The following is a 20,786-nucleotide window of genomic DNA, read 5'->3' as shown; positions in this document are numbered from 1 at the left end:
AATATTTTCTTGGGCCGCCGCCGTTGCTATGCGTTGTTCACAGCTCACCCGCAATGAAGTTTCAAGAAAATCTGCCCAGCGATAAACGGCCCAGTTTGATTAGACTACATACCAAATTTACCATCCCTTTCCAGCTCCTCCTCATTTTGGTATATAGATCGTAGACTCCCGGCTATCCGTCATTGCTAGCATGATCACTGATTTTTATTCTTTATTGAGTATATAAGATCAACGGAAGCAAATATCTTTGACCGCACAATATTCGTTTCCCCTCTTATCCCATTTATTTTCCCTGGCTATCCTTGAACGCCGCTGTTATCACCACTGAGGGCCACTACCATCATCATTCCATATCGTCTGGTTAGATCATCATTACATTGTTGGACGATTGTTTGGTACCGAAAAGACTAAGCGGTGTAATTTTCAACCCTTGTCTGACGCTTCCGGTTCTTCGTTCTCGTTTTCAACTTCTCAGTGGACCCGTTGGCCGAGAAGAAATAATAATAGAGGGGGTAAAAAAGGGAAAGAGAAAGAGGGAAAAGAAAATAGGCGGAAATACACATTAAGGTACTGTACAGATCAGTTACCCGTTACCGCGTCTGTACGGGTACTGTGGACCGTTACCATACTGCAATACGTACCACACGACATACAGTACTCTGTACGTCAGTAAGCAGTACCCACTCCAGCTTTCCTTTCAATTGAAACATCCAGTGGTTTCTTCCAAATCGAGCCTTGCACAATTCTTTCTCCCCAAATCTCCCTGTTGGTTCAACTTCCACCACTCGCCCAAATGGAAAATCCTTAAGAGGACTATCGAATCCCTTTTTAACACCTTTCAGAACCTTCCTCGTGCGCAGTTCCTCACCTTCCTCCCTTCCGCAATTTAGTGACTCGAATTTCTTTGGAGCACGCTGCTGGCACAGTCTCCTCGCTATTTGTCGCATGATCATCGTTTTCTTACTTACATTCCGGCGGCTTTTTTTTTCTGTCGCTGCAGGTCCTCTACGACCCTCCACGTAACCGTGCAGCATTACCTGAAACGGCGAGACGTCGAAGCGCACTAGAGCATCGCAACCTTTGCGACTACTGAGCTCCGTCCAATCTCTGATTGCTCCCCCAGCATCCTCCTTCTTCCTGTTTGGACCGCCTGCATCACTGTGCTGGCAGGCAATCCTGCATTGCAGCTCGGATCCTCGTCGTCGATTCTATATTTCCCGTGCTGCACCTTCCTAAATTACTTTTAGAACCACGCCGACTGACGCGAAAACTGAGTTTCTTTGCTCAATTACTCAAAGCGGAGGGGCTCTGCTGACAACTAAGCACATGCGCGGCACAGGCTACTTTTGTCTTGCATGATTCGTTTCTATTAGTTCTTTTTCATCTGTGGGCCGCTATCTACCTTCCCTGTCAACACCAGGGAAAATTGAAAGAGGAAAAAGGAAAAGGGAAAAAAAAAAGGAACTGCTACCCCCATCGCCAGACAAGGCCAATTGGTCTGTCTCCACACCTTTCTATTCTTGCAGAAGGACAGCTTTCCCCGCGCATAGAAGGGATCGACGATTCAAGAGGGGTAAAAAGCAGGATTTCCATTGGGAATACAGGTTTAAAATAATAAGAAAAAACCGCCGAAAGGGGCAGAAAGCTCTAAAGGAACGTGACGAAAATCGGTTCCATAAGCAGGGAGCCAAGTCATCGATCAACAGCCTGATAGACGACGGTAGCGTTACCGATTTTTGCCCCGTGGAGCCACCGTTACACAAGGCCACTGTTCGTCTCAATTGTTATCAGGGACCTGAGTTCCTTTCCCTCCCCCCCCCCCCCCCCCTTCACTCCTCGCGAGCGCTCTCAGGAAGGGCTCTCCGCATTGCATTAAAGGCTGGCCAAGATGCAGATATCAAAATCATAACATATCCCGCTAAGGACGTGGCTTTCGCATCACTCAGCCAGACACGTTCCCTAATTCGGTTCGTATTGCATTATAACCATAGGCCGCCATCTCTGAACCAACACGACCGCTTCCTTACTGCTGTACTGCTCATTCGTCCTTTGCGAAGTCCAGGTGACTCAGGCATTGGCACGGTTCACGACAGGTTGACAGTCTCACGATCTGCAGCTGAGTGGTGTGTTCTTGTAAGGTACCCGCGATGGCCTACGCCGCTACCTCGTCGGCTTCGACCGTCAATGGCGATGCCCGCTCTAGCTTAAAGCTCACTGCTTCATCCTCCAACCCCCCAAAGCTACATCATGTCATCACATCTATCCCTCCTGCCCCCAATCCTTCATCAGCACCATCGTATACCTCTTCTCTAACTACCACTCCCAATTCTTTACGCCCCGCCTATTTTCCTTCAAATGCTTCAAGCCCCTCAGGCACGCCTTTACAGATTGCTACCGACGGTCTCCGAGGACGTATACCTCCCTTCCCTGCTATCCCTTCTACCACGTTCGAGCTCGGGGAGTCCGTGATGGCCGTCCCAGGAAATGCTCCTGCCTCTGGATCGGGGGATGCAGTCATCTCGAATTCCAAAGGTCCGGGCTTGATGCGCAGAATTTCCCGTGGCGCCGCAAACAAGCTTACTCGAAGACGTCAATCTGCTTCCCACAATGAAAAGCGCGACCGCAGCTCCGGCCCCGTGACTATGCGGAGACGCAGTGACAGCAAGACCGGATCTCAGAACGGCCGCGACAACGCACTCGAATCTAGTAACGAGGAAGACAGCAACGATGCTCTTGACTCCCTCGGTGTTTGGTGCGGATCAGAGTCATCCAGTTTACCAAATGAAAGTTTCATGGCAGCCTCCCGCCACACCGGCACAATCGCGCCAAAGATTGATTCGGCGATTCAGCGTGGGACTGTCTTGACGAAAGTTACAAAGAAGCGCAGAAAGCAAGTCCGTTTCTTCCTAGACCTAGATGCGGGCAAGGTCTACTGGGATGTCTCAAATCCGGCTAAACGCTTTTACATTGACGATATCAAGGAAATTCGGGTTGGCGTGGACGCACGGAATTACCGCGAGGAGCACCAGATTCCACAAGACACCGAAAATCGCTGGTTCACAATTGTTATCGCCGATGACGAGCGGTCCAAAGGTCGCACTGTCAAAACGCTGCACCTTATTGCCCCAAATACTCCTATCCTGGAGCTTTGGACCACGACTCTAGAACATATCTCCCGATACAGGATAGGTCTTATGGCTGGCCTGGCTGGTTCCGGTCAGAGTGAGGCAGTCCTGAAGGCGCATTGGCAGCGTGAGATGTCGAGATTGTTCCCTCATGGAACCAGGTCGGCTGAGCAGGGGAGTCTTGATTTTGGAGCCGTGGAGAGCATTTGTCGCAGTCTACATATCAATTGCTCCAAGAACATGCTTCGCGCTCAATTTTCCAAAGCTGATTCTGATGTCAACGGCAAGTTGAACTTCTCACAATTTCAGAATTTTGTTGCTCGCTTGAAAGAGCGGAAAGACGTAAAGGAGATCTTCAAGGATAGCGCCACGGATGCCAAAGCTGGCCTGAGCGTTGATGAATTCTTGAAATTCCTGCGAAACATCCAGAATGAGAACGTTGACTCTGATCGAAGTTATTGGGTCTCGGTTTTCGACAAGTGTGTACGCAAGTCTAAATCGCGGGTCCCAAGCATCCCGGAGTTTGAGGAGGAGCAAGTCCCTCGAATGGATCTTGATGCATTTTCCTCTTTCCTTGCGTCTCCATGGAACGGGTTATACGCCTCACGTGCTCCCCAATCGCGATTCGACCGTCCCTTGAACGAATACTTCATCTCGAGTTCCCACAATACCTATCTTTTAGGCCGCCAGGTCGCGGGAGCGTCCAGCACAGAGGCATACATAAGTGCTTTGCAAAAAGGATGCCGTTGTGTAGAGATCGACTGTTGGGATGGGGCTGATGGCCGACCAATTGTGTCCCATGGAAGAACTATGACCACGAGCGTTCTGTTTGCCGACTGTATCACCGTCATCAATCGCTATGCATTCATAACTACAGATTTTCCTCTCATTTTGTCTCTCGAGGTACATTGTAACCCGGAGCAGCAACTGGCAATGGTCAAAATCATGAAGGATACCTTCAAAGATCAGCTCGTCCTGGAGCCGCTATTAACAAATAGTTTTGTCCTTCCCTCGCCCGAAGAGCTGAAGGGACGCATTCTTGTCAAGGTAAAGACCTGTGACGAGCTCCAAGAGGGTGTACGACAGGAACCCGTCGGCACATTCGCCGTTCACGGCCGTAAACGCAGCGCAAGCTCTCCCTTCATACGGCCGACGGCATCTGAAAGCTCAGCAATCACCAGTCTGCCTCCTCTGTCTAGCCCTCCGACGCTTGGACTGGAAACCGTTGGCTCATTTTTGACCCAAGATAGACGCTCGTTCACAACCACCAGTATTAGCAGTGCCGCGGAGGAAAGTGATGGCGCATTGGCGACAATCAGGAAAGAAAAGAAAAGGCGCCAGAAGAGCAAGATCACTAAACCCCTGTCTGATCTAGGTGTCTACACCCGAGGGTACAAGTGGCACAGCTTCTCGTCCGCTGAAAGTCAACGGTATAATCATGTCTACTCCTTCGCCGAACGATCATTCGAGGGTATCTGCCGTGACGCTGAAAACAAGGCTCTTTTCGAAAAGCACAACCGAAAATATCTGACTCGGGTCTATCCATCCGGCTTCCGCTTGAGATCTTCGAACTTCGATCCCCTTAAATTTTGGCGTCGCGGTGTTCAGATGGCGGCCTTGAACTGGCAAACATACGACATAGGCATGCAGATGAACCAGGCCATGTTTGCTGCTGGGAGCGATCGAACTGGTTACGTGCTTAAACCCGAGTCTCTTCGCGCCTTGTGCCCAGCCGACGAAGAGAAAACGAAGGCTACAGAGTGGAAGCTTGTTCGATTCTCAGTGGACGTTATCTCTGCCCAACAACTTCCTCGCCCTCGCAGCATTGGCCCCGATGATAACATCAACCCTTACGTGGAGATTGAAATGTTTAGTGCTGACGATCGTGGTCAGAGCTTCGTTTATGGTGAGGGTGGTATGAACGCATCCGCCCGTAATGGCATGTCGGGCATTGGATTTCCGCACCGTCGGCGCACGAAGATCGAGCAGAGCAATGGATATAGCCCAATCTTTAATGATCGCTTTAGGTTGTCGTTGGAGACTAAATATCCTGATTTGGTATTCGTTCGCTGGACTATCTGGAGCTCACAGGATGGGCGCAGTGCAGGAAGTAATAGCAGTGTCCAACTTGCCACGTTCACTGCAAAGCTTAGCAGCTTATCCCAAGGATACCGCTACTTGCCCCTGTATGACGGCGGCGGAGACCAATATCTGTTCTCAACCTTATTCTGCAAGATCACCAAAGAAGACCCAGTGTCTGTTCAGCGGCTTGACGCAGAAGAACTGCGAGCTGAGCGGATGGGTATTCTTCGACAAATTGGCCAGACTGTCTTTAAGCGCACGTCGTCTACGGAGCGCGAGAGGGGTAATGACATGGCAACGAGCGCAGAGGATAAGGACAGCTCTCCAGATCTGACACCAACGGTTTCTGCAGCGTCCACTTCATCGTTGCCTCCTTAAAGCCTCACGAAGAGCGTTTGCAGCTGTGGCGTGCTACCAGAACGCCAATTTTACTTTTCTAATTACATTTCACGCGACTCTTCATCTATGGTTTCGTCAATCTCAAAACATGTGCAAATAAACGGGGCGGCGTTCTTGAACTTTCATTGCATCTATTGTGTCCTTTTCCGGACTTTTCCTTTGGCTATTACTTTCGGGGACTTTGGTGCAGGACGGTTGCTGAGGTCACTGGAGGGCCTAAAGGAGATACCGTCACCTACTTGTTTGTCTCTACTCTGTGTTATTAAAGGGCGAAGCATGGCTGCATTGCGAGTGAGGTACGGGCGCTCCTTGATATTTTCTTCCTTTTGTCTTTTCCTTCAGTTCCATTTGCGATTGGATTAAGTCTGTTCTATCTAGCGATACCCTCTACTTGTGCTCTTCTGTTGTGTGTTGCATGGTTGTGCACTTATTTCTCATGATGTTTTCTTCTTTCATTTTTGTTTGCAGCGAATCTTGCCCATCATATTTCTTCATTTATTTGTCTTCAGGGTTCGGGGTTAGGGTGGCATTTCACACGTTATCATCGGATAGGATGGCAGCATTCAAGGAGTCAGCACGGAATGGTTGCATCATTGGTCACAATTGGCGGGGGAATTACATGTATGAGAGCATGAGTTGAAGTCAACGCTTTTGATGGAGCGATGTACTTGCTCGCTCAATCCTGTTCCGTTGTTCTGAGGGTTCTAGATGAATCTCCGACATGAGGCGAGATTATGTCTATCTTTACGTTTCATATTCTTGTTTTAATATTAAACGTGCGCTGGGACGCTCATTCAATTCCATGCCTATGTGCAGGTGACACAATTTTTAGTCCTTTTTCTGTTCCCTTGTAAAGTAGGCCTTCGTATTGTCCACAGGGTAGATGAGGCATTTACTCCGTACTAAGTAGGGCTGGACTGCGGTGAATGATAAAGTTGATTGACTGATACCGTCACCGCCCTCGGAAAGGCAACGTGACGACTTTCGGCCTCCGCCTTCCGTGCCATCAACCATACGCTGTATACGGCACACAGTAAATAAATACAATTGGCAACTCTTTTCGCAATTATACTGCGCCATGGATCCATTCTCGGCAGAAGGTGGTAAGTGTCTCGCGATTGTACACTCTGAAATTGAGTAAAGTGCCTTCCAACTCATACTCCTCTCTCCACAGAACTTATCAACATTCACAATGCCTTCCACCAAGGCCAGTACCAGGAGGTGATCGACTTCGACACATCAGCCCTATCCTCTGAAAACCACCTTCCTGCTCGCGTTTTAAAGCTTCGCGCCAAAATTGCCCTGGGACAGACCGACCAGGTTCTCTCCGACGTTGACGGCGAAGAAGACACCCCCGACCTTGCGGCAGTGAAGGCGTTGGCGCAGCAAACAGCTGGCGACAGCGAGGCTGCCCTGAAGCTCACACAGGATCTGGCGGAGAACTACCCCGACAATGCTACCGTACAGGCTCTAGGTGGAACAGTGCTGCAGGCGCAGGGATCGAGCGAGGAGGCTCTGGCTTTGTTGGCGAAGCACCAAGGCAATCTGGAAGCGTATGTCTGAAGCCGCTTTGGTCTCTAGTCGGGGGAAAATGCTAATATCGTGGATTTGGGGATATGTATAGTGTTGCGTTGATTGTTCAGATCCATCTTCAGCAGAATCGCTCCGATCTCGCCCTGAAGGAGGTGCAAACTGCCAAGCGGTGGGCTCAAGATTCCCTGCTTGTTAATTTGGCTGAGTCGTGGGTTGGTTTGAGAGTTGTATGTGTTCCCTTTACGTTATCATTACTTTTCTCCAAGAGGTGGCTAGCTAACGGGTTGGCTGTGTCTATCTCTAGGGCGGCGAAAAATACCAGTCTGCTTTCTACGTCTATGAAGAACTCGCCGCTGCCCCCAGTACCTCTGCCCCGCTCTCGATCGTTGGCCAGGCCGTGGCTGAAATCCACCTCGGCCGGCTGCCAGAAGCTGAAGCTGCGTTGACGGCAGCTCTTGAGAAGTATCCCGAGGACGCGGAGCTCATTGCCAATAGTATTGTGCTGAATGTTTTGGCCGGAAAGCCGACTGAGGAGCTGGAGTCGTACGTATCACATTGATCTTTGAGCTTTTCCAGCGATGTCTTGAACCTTGCTAACGGATATACCTTTAACTACAGGCGTTTACAGAATGTGCAGTCATCGCATGCTCTGTTGGCTGATATTCAAGAGAAGAGTGCGTTCTTCGATACCGCTGCCGCGAAGTATGCGCCGAGAGTGTCCTCTTAGATCCCTTTCGCCTAGCCCTCTTTCATTTCTCTTTCATATTCGATTTCCACTTTTCTTCTCTATGCGCCTTGTTCGATCCGGTGTTTTGTTATTTTGATGATTTATACGACGGCGTAGCTATTGTATTGTGCCAGGTATTATCGGCGATTGCCTTTATTCCGTTTGCTATCGTCCCAGTTGTGGAAATCTGATTTCATGATAGACATTAATACTCAACATGTTTGGTGTAGTATATGCGCTCCAAGTGTTTCCCTTCCGCTTCTGACCTGCAGATCAACGAGGCTAGATATTCCAGTGTATATAGATACCAGGATGATGGCTGCTCAGCTAACACCCTAGAGACGAGACTGCAGCCACTCCTTCAATCCGTTCCCCTGCTGTGTCTCCTTTCCAATAAAACCAGCGCCGTAAACCGGTGCAACATGAGTCTCCCCATGCCCTACAAGATACTTCGTGTTCGGTACAACCGACTAGACCGAGTCCATCCGTTAGCATCGCATCAAGATCCCTGTCCTCACGAACCCAGAAAATTCGACCCTGAAAAAAAAGAAAGGAAAGAAAGAATACATACCTGAAACTTCTTCACAAAGGCATTAATCGAGTCGAACAAGATTTCATCCCTCCCCGCCAAGATCAACACTTCCTTCACTTTCGCATCCCTCCACCATTCAGTCGGTGCCCGATTAGGCTCACTCCACGCATCGCTCTCCTTCCCGGCCAAATACATGTGCGACCACCGATTCAGAATTTCCGGCCCAATCATATCCTTATACTGATTCTCCTGCATGGAGGCGCCCTCATGGACGAAACTCACCCACGGCGCGAAGGCAAACAACCCCGCTAAGGGCGCTATGTCGGACAGAGGCTCAATCTCGGGATGCGGGTGTGACAGATGCAGGAGGACGGCTACGGCTAGGTTTCCGCCTGCGGAGTCGCCGCCGACGATCACGTTGGCCGGGTCACGGTTTGTCTCGGTGAGGATATAGCGGAGGGCTTCCACGGCCTGCCGGAGTTGAGTCGGGTAGACGGCGTGCGGGGTGAGGCTGTAGGTTATCAGGAAGAGGGCTATGTCGTGGCCTTCTGCGTTGAGGGTATCGATCACGCTGCCGTAGAAGGTCATATGGCCTGCTGCACCGGGCACAGCGAATCCGCCGCCTGTTTGGGTGCGTTATTAGTGTACTACGTTCATATCATGTATCGGGGTTTCTTCTGTGTAGCATAGTATCATCGTGTAGCGCGATACGCTTAAGACGTGCTGTTGTGTTACAATAGAAGGGTACGAAAGATAGCAGATATAACATACCATGGTAATAGATGACCACATTTTTGGCATTCTTGTTTCCGATCCAGTGGCCTTGTGCACCGTGTTTGAGAGGGACTGTTTCGGGTTGAAGTCCTTTTTTCTGCAAGGCTGTCTCGTAGACGGACCTTGTGGGGCCGTTCATGTATCTTTTTATTTAGCTTGTTAGTGTCGATCGAGGTATGTTTTCAGAGCAGGGATTACGTACTGGAACTGTTCTGCGCTCAGTCTATTGCATAGTTTTCTCAACGCTGCGTTGCCGATGTGGAGCCCGTATCCTGATGCACCGCTTTGGCCTCGGAAGATACCTGTGATGGCGTTATAGAGAGCTGTGCCTAGAACGGTCAATTGACCATGCATGAGATCTACCCTCTCCCAGAGGGAGATTGAGGTGGAGGTCATTGGGGTATTATTGAGCTTGATACGTGGGTATGTTGAGGGAAAGAGAAAAGAATTGAAATAGTCGCGGAGAAAGAAGAATTTCGAGAGGTGAGTGAAATACCGGAGCTGAAAGACTAAGCTGGTTGCCTGAAGAGGAGAATCCCCGCAGCTGAAGTAGATCTTGAGAAAGTAGATTGATGTTAACGAGCTTCTTCTTTTTACCTCGGCTGTTACGGGCCGAGTGAGTTCAGGTTTGTTTCTTTTGTTTGATTATGGCAAGATAACAGATGCAAGGGGAACTATTATAAGTCATATTGCTGTAGTTATTTTTACATCCATTCAATGCTGTTAAGTAATAGTTTAGTGGCCGTTCACCATGTCTTCCTTACCGGTAAGATCACAGAATGCCTTGAAGGTCGTAAATACATTTCCCTCATCAGCCCCAGAACCAGTGTTCTCAATGATACACTCGGCATCGGCACCGACAAAGAACACATAGCCCTCCTTGACTTCCTCGGTCTTATGGCCGACGGTGATCTTTCCGGTGCCTCCGGTACAGATCAAGATGCTAGGCCCTCCCAGAGCGTCGAAAGTAGCCTTGGCGCCAGTTCGCTTGAGATCGGTCTTCACCACACTGAATTCCTCAATAGGGGGGTCATAGAGCATGGACGACGAGGCGCTTGAGTATGCTGAGGCGTTCAGAATCGCGTACGGGTATTCCTTAGGTTCTAGCTTCTGTTCCTCAATGGGAGCATAGGAGTATGTCAGCATGTCGGTCAAAGTATCCACATCCTTGAACTTGGGTGTGAAGCCAGCCCGCACGACGTTGTCGGAAGACGCCATGCACTCGATGATGTCGCCGGAAACGTAGGCATGAATGTCGTCGGCCTTCAAAAACATGGCCTCACCCGGTGCAAGCTTGACGAAGTTAAGGAAGAAGAACACAAACAGGCCGATATCGTTAGGGAACTGCCCGTTGAGACGTGTGATAACAGCTGCCAGTTCCGCTGGGTTGCTAGGGTTTGTCTCAGGAGTGCTAGCAGAAGTGCCAAATGTTTCAGGGGAGTTTTGGGCCGCAGCAGTGAGCTCTTTTGTAGCTGCCTCGATGTTTTCGGATGATGAGTTCATCAGCGCGGTGAACACGATCCGCAAAGCATCCTTGTTTTTCTGCATGACAGTGGGATCCTCCGAATCCTCGGAGCCCTTGACTGCGCCCAGAAATTGGTCGACTGCATCTGTTCCAATCAACTGACGGAGTGGTGCCACGGCGTTGAGAAAATGGGAGATCTCCGCTAAGGGGCGGAAGCCACAGAGTCCTTCGAACGGGGTAATTGCGATGGTCATCTCGGGCTTGTGGTTGTCATCTGCATAGATCATTTTAGTAAATCCAGAGTACAATCAACCATCCACATGCTTGGGCTTTATTGTTTACCTGGATAATTGCGAGGATCTCTAGCATGGAGTTTCTCTGCGAGCTTCTTGTTCGGGTGCGCTTGAATACTGAGGGCTTTGTTGACCGAAAGCACCTTGAAAAGGAATGGCAATTTTCCACCATATTTCTCGCTAACCTCCTTGGATAGCAAAGCTTGGTTGTCTTGGACCATATCGAGGAGGGTCCGCTGGGTCTCGACGTCTTTCGAAGGGAGGGAAGGATGCGTGCCCATCCATAACTATTGATGGAAGTTGGCGATTGTTTGTGATCGGCAAGTAGTCTAGAACTGACCTCTGCATAGGGTTTCTCTGATTCTATGGAGAAGTCTGGTGCAGCTGTTGTAGCTGCATAGCGGGCAGCTGCCGACTCCTGACCAATCTTGCCTAAGACAATACTCAGCAACTTATAGATTCAGGATGTCGGAGGGTTTTCATGTACCCCAATCATAACTGTTGACACCTGTACGTGTGCGCCGTGATTAGCATTTACTAGAAAAAGAATATAGACAAGCCAATTGAAAAAATATCATACCACACTGGAGTCGAAGCAAAGGCACCTGCATTTTGTAGAGCGTGACGTAACAGGAAGGATGGAGTGAATGAAGGTCAAGAAAAGTAAACACAAGAAGAGATTGGGCAAGAGCACCCCAAAGGGTCGGATAATTCACTGAAATGTGTTTGAACAAGAAAGAAGATGGAAATAGAAAGGATCTTTTCCACAGATTGTGAAAGTGAGTCTTTTCTCGTTTTTAAAATAATTCCCCTGCGTCTCCAAGTCCCATCTTCCAAGAAAGTCAACCCACTTTCCCTTCACGTCTGCCCCTCCATTCAATACTAATTATACCCAATTAGGATGACCGGAAGCGTTCCCGTGACTAAAATGGGAAGCACCAATAACGGGGTGCATTGGCCAGCAAAGCGCTTACCGCTTAACCGCGATGGGAACTCCGCCAGCGATAGCCGCCAGGTCGGGGAACCATTATCGTCTCCGCGCCCGCTCGAGCCAGGCGAGCACCCTACTGAAGAGACTCTAAGCTCGCCTCTGAGCTCCTTTAGTCGCCCGCACGATCTCCGCCAGGGTGCGGCTCGTGGCACGCGAAGTGCGCGTCGCAAAGAGATTGTCTCCGCTTTTACCTGGGAGGCCCTGACCATTGGGAAAGCTAGAACCGGGGAGCTTGCAACCTCATCCGGAAACAGTAAAGGTCCGCGACAGCTCCCAATTGCTGTGGCACCTCCCAATACACCTCCATCCAAGATGTCACGGAATCGTCCTAGGGGGCCTCCACTGCCTAGAGACAATGGTCTGGCGGCCAATGAGGAAACTGATATGTGGAATAAGATCCTCCAGGATCTACGAAAGGCAAAGGAGAAGAATGATAAGCAGAAGTCCCTAGCTGAGCAGATATCTGCTTTGAATGAGAAGATTGGCAAAGATGGTGGGAGTAAGTATCTCCCCTCTTATCCCTGTTTTTGTTTATTTTACATCGGCTGCCTCGGGGAAAGAGTATATCTGGGTCTCCGCTATTATGACTCGGCCCCTTGGCATTCAGGTGATACCATGCTATCAAGAATCATGGTGGCATCATCCATCCCAATTTGTCAGCCTGTTTGCCAGTCTAGTGCCCTGTGGGCTTGCTAGATCGTATTTAGTAGCTAGCACATGCTAATTGTCGTCTACAGAGCCGAGTCTACATGAGCATAACCAGCTGGACAGTCTGTACCGGCAAATGCTCAAGCTTTGTGAAGATGAAAGGGCCATTCTTCAAGATGAACCCAGTGATGTGATCAAGAACTTGGGCCTTCTGACCGCACTTCGTCAGGCATCTGAAGCAGAGGCGCCACTTAACCGTGCGGCTGCTCTTGGGAAATCCCGTAAAAAGAGAAATGACGTGGACGGGTCAGCTACGGATTCGCCGGGGCCTTCGGGTGCTTCCCTACCGGACAAAGCTGGACGTATGAAGGGCGGCATCCAACGTGGCTCCAGTGTGTCCAGCAACCAGGCTCGTGACAGCCGTGACAGCCGAGATGTTCACGTTAAAGTGGAGGAAGGGACGGAAGGCACCAAGGGTACACTCGCAGAACGTAATGGACACTTGGTGGTTGGGGCCGAAGTAGTCTTCAAACACAACAAGAACAAGCAAGGGGCCGAAGGTGAGGGGATCCAGTGCATCATCAAAGGGATTTCTGGAGATGGACATAAGAAGCGGTATGGCATGACGACCCCGGGCGTCCTTACCTCTGAACTGACCGATACTCCTTTCAAGGTATGATGTACAGGATCCCGAGCCGAATGAGAATGGCGAAGAGGGAGCGGTTTATAAAACCACCGCTGCGTTTCTGATCCCAATACCGCAAGTTGGCTCGACATTACCAAGTTTTTCGGTAGGAAAACAAGTTCTGGCGAGATACCCAGATACTACGACGTTTTACCGGGCAGAGGTGATGGGCTCCAGAAAGGACACCTACCGTCTCAAATTTGAAGGCGAAGAAGATGACAAGGAGATGGAAGTGGACCGTAGGTTTGTCCTTGACATTCCCGGAAAGTGAAGGAAGCAGAGAAACGCCAAAGGCTACATAAAAAGAAAAAGGGGGAAAGAAAAAAAAAGAAAGAAGAGCGAACACAACGACAAATACTGCATATTGGAATCCTGAGTATTCGGTGGTTATGATGATACCCTTTGAACTAAATTGATACAATTTCAAGGAGTCTGGAATGGAATAGAAGCGTCCTCACTATTGATGGTTGATTTGGCCAGCTTTGGATAGGATAGTACTACCTAAGAATAAATGGTCTTGACCAAATTGACTGAATTGCTACCTTGATGAGCTCAAGCATTCTATGCATCGATTCTTTTACGCCTTACGATGGCCAGCGAAAAGCTTGATTCATCTAAAGTCGGCGAGGCCAAGTAGGCAGTAGATCATAATTCAAATTCTATTGCGAAATAAGTCCGATGGGGGGAACATGTTCCAATAGGACGCCGATCTTAAGGCGGGATGTCTTAATTTCAGTGTAAAATGTTCAGGAGATGACAATCTGTTAGGTAATAAGGGTATACGGTGTAGAAGCGAATAGAGCATTCTACCGATAAAGTTCGGTCTATCTTCTAACCATCGATAAGATGGGAATTCCGCGATATAAAGTGCGATCGTCAATGGTATTGTTTGCGAAGTGTGGGATGGAAAATTTCCGCAGTCATTGAAACCAGAGAACAATTGGAAATTTTTTGAAAAAAGGAAACTTTTGGATCGAGAAAGTATTGAGACAAAAGGGTAGAAAAAAATTGGGGATTTTCTGTGATCCGAGTTGATAGTAAAATCATATTAAATCATTGGATGCGAGAGTCTGGAAGGGCACCTGACTAATGGTACCCGTAAGGCCTGACTAATGGAAAACCTGAGTCAGCCACATGCCGCAGCCCCCGCCCCCAATGCGCCGCCAGTGCTGTGTCATTCCCGCGGATCCGAGGGAGATATATGCATGGCAATGTTATCATACTCCATACAATTGTCCGATCTTCTGAGCATGCGTCTGTTCTAACCTTTGGTGTACCATTGACCGCATTCTGCTATTGATTGAATTCATCCTCGTTATATGTATATGGTCGCTTAACCATTGCCCTTCCTACCCTGATTCCGCAGCCGCATTACTCATTTCTGCCATGTCGAACTTACCATCTCATGCCTCGCCGACATTCACGGCGCAGGCCTCTTCCTCTCATCGAGCGGTTGATGATATGTCTCTGGACTCAACCTCTGCGGCTCCACCATCATTGAACAGCAGAATAGACGAGCTTCGTGGTGATGCCGCAAGTCAAACTGACGCCACAGAGCACACCCGAGGCGATATTACCCCCGCAGTGCCCGCCTCTCTTCTCTCCCCTTCCTTCACCCCTCCAGCGACACCAGGTGGCACGATAAACCAAGCGCAACTACTTCAGCAGACTCAACAACCCACGCACACTAAACCGCCTAAGCTCCTCTCCTGCCTTCCAAATGTCGAGTGTATTGTTCGCGCACGGATCCCAACCACCAATGGGGCCGAGATGTTCCTTCACCTCTACCACAATGACTTGGACAACAAAGAGCACTTAGCAATTGTGTTCGGAAACAGTATCCGATCCCGAAGTTTGGACGCAATCCGCCCGGGGGAAACGGAAATGGACCGAATGATTCGTGGGGCCTACATCGGTACCCTCCGTCCCGGCCGAGTGAGCAGTTGGTATGACAGCTCCGCAAATACTGAGAGCGCTTCTAGTGGACAAGGGCGGAGCACCCCAGATGCCCCTGTTTCGTCACAGACATCAGAGTTAGCACAGAGTAGCACAAACCAAGCGCCGCTGGTTAGAATCCATTCGGAATGTTACACCGGCGAAACGGCATGGTCCGCGCGCTGTGATTGTGGTGAACAGCTCGATGAGGCGGCACGTTTGATGTCTCTCCCGATGGAAACTTTGAATGAGGTGGCATCCCAGCAAGATTTATCTGTGCCTTCGAATGCATCTGGAGGCGTGATCATTTACCTCCGCCAGGAAGGCCGCGGGATCGGTCTAGGAGAAAAGCTTAAAGCGTATAATCTTCAAGACCTTGGATCGGATACCGTCGAAGCTAATTTACTCCTTCGACATCCCGCGGATGCCAGAAGCTACGGTCTTGCCACAGCGATGTTGGTGGATCTTGGTCTAGGTGTTGATTCCAACCCACATGGAATCCGCCTGCTTACCAACAACCCTGACAAGATCCGGGCGGTCGAGGGACCGAACCGGGAAGTTGTTGTGAAGGAAAGAGTACTGATGGTGCCCTTGGCCTGGCGAACAGGTGGAAAGATGGGAATTACGAGTACTGAAGTCGAGGGCTACTTGCGGACCAAGGTCGGTCTTTCCCCCATTAATTCCGATGCAAGGAATGCTAACATAGCAAACAACACAATAGATTTCGAAGATGGGCCATATGCTCCAATAAAACATCTATTCACCATTCTTCTTGCTGTCATGCTTTACACGATTTCCCCATGAGTTTTGCGTGGAGGTGCTGTTGCTTCGATGCTTTGCTGCTCTGCTGTATAAAAGGCTCTTTTATGATTACTTGTCTTATCTACGGTGCTGTATATCTCTCATATTCGACTTTTCTCTATACGATCATTTACCTAGTATTACGTTGGACGACGTCTTGGGGCATTGTGATATATTACTAGATTGGGCATTGTCTGTGATGCGTTACCGGGGTTTTGGGAGTGACCGTTCGAGCTTTGGCTTTCAGGAATGCAAAGGACCCATATACAATTTAATACGTTTGGTATCGTAAAATGAAAGAGGCAAAACCGGTGGATTGTCATGTGAATGTGACCCTTGGTACATACAGACATACAGTTCGTCTGTTGTAAACCGAAGTTCTTTTATTTTCCTTCATTCTTTTTTGTTTTTAGTTTTCTCCCTCGGGGCTGTCGATCGGGAGCGCCACTGCCGGCACTCTTCAGCGGGAGAAGATCAAATCAATTACGACAATTAATTTGTCTCGAGAATCCTCCCAGCATTATGAGGTGACATTGACAAGGGTTCTAAACGATAGAGTTCAGCGGGACTCCACTTGTTCCAGACTCGTAGTCATGTCGAAACGTCGTCGGCTGAAAAAGTATCGTTCTTCTTCTCTCACACCACATCATTCTTTTCGTTTACGACATCGATGCTGATCCTCTTGAGTTCCTGCAGACCCAGGTATTATCCTGGAAGACACCTTTAAATTTTGCGGCCGTCTTGAATGGCCGTTACGTTTTGATAACAAATTGAGAAGGAGGTCATGGCCAATCGCCTGCCTCCTCTGAATGATGTGGCCCCTTCCTCGGCCCTCGACTCTTCCTCGGGAACCCGGGAGACCCCAGTCGCGACCGACACCGTTAACTTGGACACGGAATATGTGAAACTGGAGGATTCTCCTACGCCATCCGCGTTGACGCCTGCAGATGCAGATGCAGAAACACCGGCGCCAGACACTGGCGGGCCTGCGGGGCGGAAACGCAAGTTGAATAGTAGTTCCGCAAGAGGTGTAGCCAATCTCACTCCCGAGCAGCTGGCGAAGAAACGAGCCAACGACCGACAGGCCCAGCGGGCAATACGCGAGAGAACCAAAGCTCATATAGATTCGCTGGAACACCGCGTCCGCGAGCTGTCTTCTCAGAAGCCATTCTTGGATCTGCAGGCGGCGTTGAAGCAGAATGAAGCCATTCGAGCCGAGAACCGCGACATCAAACAGGGGTTGAAGGCGATCATGGATGTCATTCAGCCTTTAGTTGGAAAGCACGAAGCATCTAGTGCTAGTAAGTCTGGCCACTGGTGCAGTAAAACTACCCACCATTTTCTCAGGGATCATTAAGAGCTAAATAGGCGCCTCCAGATCCTCCCGCCTCTGCAGCCGCTCCCTCGGGCACGCATTCAACCCCCCCTTTGTCTACAGCACCACCGTTTGCAAAAACCAGTTACTTCAGTGACACCAGGCCAACCAATGTCGACCATTCCTATTCCGAGGCTTCCGCAAGGATTGAGACTCCCTCATCCACACACTCGGCGCCTTTGTTAGGCACCATCCGGCGCGAAAGCGCCACCAATGGGACGTCAGCTTCGTTTCGCATTGCGTTCGACTATCAACGGCACAACCTGACGCATGGGTTAGATTTTGGGAGCGATGAAAGGATGGCCTTTAACTTTCTACTTGATGCGTCTCAACAAGTTCCAAAAGTGGAGGGCTTCCGCCGCTCGCCGGGGAACTTCCGAGCACCCCCAATGAACGCTCCTCCGGCCTACCCGTCGCCGATCCACGGCTCCATGGCGGAGCAATCTCTGCCCGCCTACATGACGCCAATCCGAAACATTGCACCAACCTGCACGCTGGATGCAATCCTGTTGGACTTTCTCCACCATCGACAGCGCGAAGCAGCTTCGGGGGTCCCCCAGCAAAAGCTAGTGGGGCCTCCTTATCCCAGTGTCTCCTCCCTGCTTAATCCAGAAAGAGGTGCTTACTCACACCCGTTATCAAAGGTGTTCACTGATATCCTGCGCACCTTCCCCGATATTTCCTCCCTTCCGGAGCAAGTAGCTGTTTTGTATGTCATGTTTCTTCTCATGCGATGGCAGATCTATCCAACGCCTGAAAATTATGATCGGGTACCGGAATGGCTGACTCCGCGCCCATCGCAACTTTTAACACCACATCCCGCCTGGATTGATTACCTGCCGTGGCCGCGGATGCGCGACCGCGTCGTGATGGCACACCGGGACTACCCTTTTGACAACTGGTTTATACCATTTACGCGTACACTGTCAGTCAACTGGCCATATGAGGAAACTGATTGTCTTTTGTCGACGGGAGATAACGATGACCTGATAATCAACCCCGTCTTTGAAAGGCATCTACGCAACCTCAACAATTGGAGTCTCGGCTCAGCATTTGCGGAAGCGTATCCGTCCTTAGCTGAGACAGCCAGAATAAAGAACCAGCCATAACCGTATCTTCACTACGGGTCAATATTCACTGGGCAGCCACCGTATAGACAGATAATCGAGTGGAATTCCGTTAGATATGTTTAACCAATTTTGGTGACAAGGCTCAGGCGGGTGATACATTTTTGAGAGCATCCTCTATACATTCTCTAGGCATCTCCTTGTCTTTCGTCCTTTGTTTTGGTGTTGGGTCTCTTTTCTTTGTGATTCTCGTCCCTAACCCTTTCCTCCCTTACCATGTTGCCGTGCCACTCGGATACTTGCCACACAACTGCCTGAGAAGCGGTATAACTTTTCCGAGTCACGCTGGCTATGCAGTGTATGGAGAGATGGTAAACATACTGACGTTCGGGTTATAGCATCGTAGCAATAGAACTTCTGCGCATGGTAGCCTCAGCCGCTTCATGTTCAGAAAGATCGGGCTTAGGGTCCTCCTGTTTTGTCGGAAACTCCGAACGTAGATCTAGAGTTGTTATCATATACCAGAGACTGTTGCAGCAGCAGTTACGATTTTGAGGTATAGATAGCCAAATTCCAAATGGAACTGTGTCTTATTTGATACCGCCTTGTCTTCGCGTCCATTGTACCTTGTAGTAATGGAAACCAGTGAACTATATCCCATGTCAAATTGGCGCTCAACAACTAATCTATTGTCCAATTTATTAATGAGTCCATCTCACTTATGGTCAATTCGAACTTCACTCCTTCCGACTCTTCTCATTCCAGAAAGCCATTCCCGCCTTCTGACGCAGAACACCATACATTGAGCTGCTATCCAGACACTCGCCAGCATACTCCCTTGCAGCTACCATGTTCTCATGCGCGACCTTCAGACCGGGAAGTTCAACATTATGTTCCTTGGCCATAGCAAATGCATGGTTCGCATCCTTGATAGCAAGAGACACCCCAAATCCAGGCCGAGATTCCAGTGGCGGCGCATACGCACCAGTCGTCAATCTGTAAGTCGTCAGCGATGTAGAAACATCAGCAGGGATCCCAAACTACGCCACCTCTTAGAATATCCACCAGCCACCGCGCCAAAAGCTTCGCCGATGAGCTCTTCCATCGGACCAGTGCCTAATCCAGTACGCTCGGCGAAAACCTGGGCTTCTCCGACAGCTTCCATCATATTAACGGTGACGATATTACTGGCATTCATCAGCATTCCTCCTCTAGCACATAAAAAGTGGGCGTAGAAGGTAGCTCGTACCCAGCAATTTTCAAAAGTGACGACTTAGTCGCATCCTCGCCACAATCGATCACCTTGCGACCCATGACATCCTGGATCAACGGCTTGACCACCTCCGAGGCCTTCTTCGGCCCGGCAATGGCAAAGACGAGCTTTCCGTCCACTGCAATCGGATTACCGCCGAACACAGGTGCCGCCAGGAAAGATGCTTGCTGTTCTTTCAGCTTAGAGACAGTTAGACCCACCGTTTCGGGGTGAACGGTCGAGCAGTCTACGAAGATCTTGTCGCGGAGAGAATGTCCCGATCCAATGGCGGATGTGATCAGTTGTTGGAGGACTGAGTCATTGGAGACCTTTTTTCGTGTTAGCTTTGGGGAATGAGATTATTTTAGGTGGAAAGGGGGATGATTGTACGCACCATGGTGAAGATGATCCCGCATTGACCGACTAGTTTGGCGAAGCTGGTCTCTGGGGTAGCACCTAGGGTCTTGAGAGGGTCACCGCGTGCCATTGTCCGGTTCGAGTAGATTAGATTCATAGCGTTTTTGGTCGCTAGGTGTTTTTGGAGATTGGTGGCCATGGCTAGGCCCATGGAGCCTAGGCCATACTGTTTGTATAGGTTAGTAACGTTGTTGTTGATGGGTTGTTGGGCTGAACATACCCAGCCGATGCGAGTCATGTTTGATAGTACAATTGACTCTTGAGTTAAGGCTATGTGTGGTCAATTGCGCGGTTACAGGGGGTGAGTTGAACGTGTAGAGAAGGATATGAGAGGTTATGAGCTACGAGTAGGGAGTAGATGCTGTGGTTGTTCTTAACGATAATCGATAACCGGGCGGTCCCGATACCGGGCGGACAACTGCGACAGGGTAGTCTAGTCTTTTATACCGTGAGAATTGTTTGCCTGACTCGTCATCATTTTAGACGTCCATCGTATACTATGATATACATGGAGATCCAGCCTCCATCAATTATCCCTTCAAGGATTTATGGTAGGCTAATGCTGAATGTTGACACCCGATGTGACCCTCAGTACACAACCAAGAGAAAAATATTCTGCTAGTTTAGTCCGGCAGAACAATTCAATACACTCATTTTATCATCGTGGTTGATAGTGGCTTAGTAT

The 20,786-nt window shown here is 49.6% G+C and overlaps 8 protein-coding genes across 8 annotated transcripts; 5 read left to right on the top strand and 3 right to left on the bottom strand.

Annotated features, from left to right (window-relative positions):
• Positions 1-2,792: 2,792 nt before the first annotated feature.
• AO090012000557 (putative 1-phosphatidylinositol-4,5-bisphosphate phosphodiesterase Plc1) lies at positions 2,793-5,585 on the top strand (the record flags this gene model as incomplete). The annotated part of the gene is made up of 1 exon (XM_001727504.3): positions 2,793-5,585. One exon carries the CDS (start codon positions 2,793-2,795, stop codon positions 5,583-5,585), a length of 2,793 nt encoding a protein of 930 aa, XP_001727556.3.
• A 1,099-nt stretch (positions 5,586-6,684) lies between these two features.
• AO090012000556 (putative Coatomer subunit epsilon) lies at positions 6,685-7,169 on the top strand (the record flags this gene model as incomplete). The annotated part of the gene is made up of 2 exons (XM_001727503.3): positions 6,685-6,709; positions 6,781-7,169. The coding sequence occupies 2 exons, from the start codon at positions 6,685-6,687 to the stop codon at positions 7,167-7,169; spliced, it is 414 nt and encodes a 137-aa protein (XP_001727555.3).
• A 902-nt stretch (positions 7,170-8,071) lies between these two features.
• Positions 8,072-9,568, bottom strand: AO090012000555 (putative 6-hexanolactone hydrolase; the record flags this gene model as incomplete). The annotated part of the gene is made up of 5 exons (XM_023236537.1): positions 8,072-8,148; positions 8,199-8,403; positions 8,438-9,021; positions 9,170-9,315; positions 9,375-9,568. The coding sequence occupies 5 exons, from the start codon at positions 9,566-9,568 to the stop codon at positions 8,072-8,074; spliced, it is 1,206 nt and encodes a 401-aa protein (XP_023091455.1).
• A 339-nt stretch (positions 9,569-9,907) lies between these two features.
• pmi1 (mannose-6-phosphate isomerase pmi1) lies at positions 9,908-11,541 on the bottom strand (the record flags this gene model as incomplete). The annotated part of the gene is made up of 4 exons (XM_023236536.1): positions 9,908-10,911; positions 10,980-11,217; positions 11,271-11,362; positions 11,511-11,541. The coding sequence occupies 4 exons, from the start codon at positions 11,539-11,541 to the stop codon at positions 9,908-9,910; spliced, it is 1,365 nt and encodes a 454-aa protein (XP_023091454.1).
• A 317-nt stretch (positions 11,542-11,858) lies between these two features.
• Positions 11,859-12,617, top strand: AO090012000553 (uncharacterized protein; the record flags this gene model as incomplete). The annotated part of the gene is made up of 1 exon (XM_001727500.3): positions 11,859-12,617. One exon carries the CDS (start codon positions 11,859-11,861, stop codon positions 12,615-12,617), a length of 759 nt encoding a protein of 252 aa, XP_001727552.3.
• A 2,098-nt stretch (positions 12,618-14,715) lies between these two features.
• AO090012000551 (GTP cyclohydrolase II) lies at positions 14,716-15,940 on the top strand (the record flags this gene model as incomplete). Its single annotated transcript, XM_001727499.3, has 2 exons — positions 14,716-15,849; positions 15,911-15,940. The coding sequence occupies 2 exons, from the start codon at positions 14,716-14,718 to the stop codon at positions 15,938-15,940; spliced, it is 1,164 nt and encodes a 387-aa protein (XP_001727551.3).
• An 834-nt stretch (positions 15,941-16,774) lies between these two features.
• AO090012000550 (bZIP transcription factor) lies at positions 16,775-18,311 on the top strand (the record flags this gene model as incomplete). Its single annotated transcript, XM_023236535.1, has 3 exons — positions 16,775-17,291; positions 17,369-18,074; positions 18,296-18,311. The coding sequence occupies 3 exons, from the start codon at positions 16,775-16,777 to the stop codon at positions 18,309-18,311; spliced, it is 1,239 nt and encodes a 412-aa protein (XP_023091453.1).
• Positions 18,312-19,169: 858 nt separating this feature from the next.
• Positions 19,170-20,339, bottom strand: AO090012000549 (NAD(P)-dependent oxidoreductase; the record flags this gene model as incomplete). The annotated part of the gene is made up of 4 exons (XM_023236534.1): positions 19,170-19,428; positions 19,682-20,013; positions 20,079-20,267; positions 20,322-20,339. The coding sequence occupies 4 exons, from the start codon at positions 20,337-20,339 to the stop codon at positions 19,170-19,172; spliced, it is 798 nt and encodes a 265-aa protein (XP_023091452.1).
• Between the last annotated feature and the right edge of the window lie 447 nt (positions 20,340-20,786).

The sequence above is a fragment of the Aspergillus oryzae genome, chromosome 4 (assembly GCF_000184455.2).
Source record: "Aspergillus oryzae RIB40 DNA, chromosome 4".
NCBI lineage: Eukaryota > Fungi > Ascomycota > Eurotiomycetes > Eurotiales > Aspergillaceae > Aspergillus > Aspergillus oryzae.
This window is presented reverse-complemented; position numbering and strand designations above follow the sequence as displayed.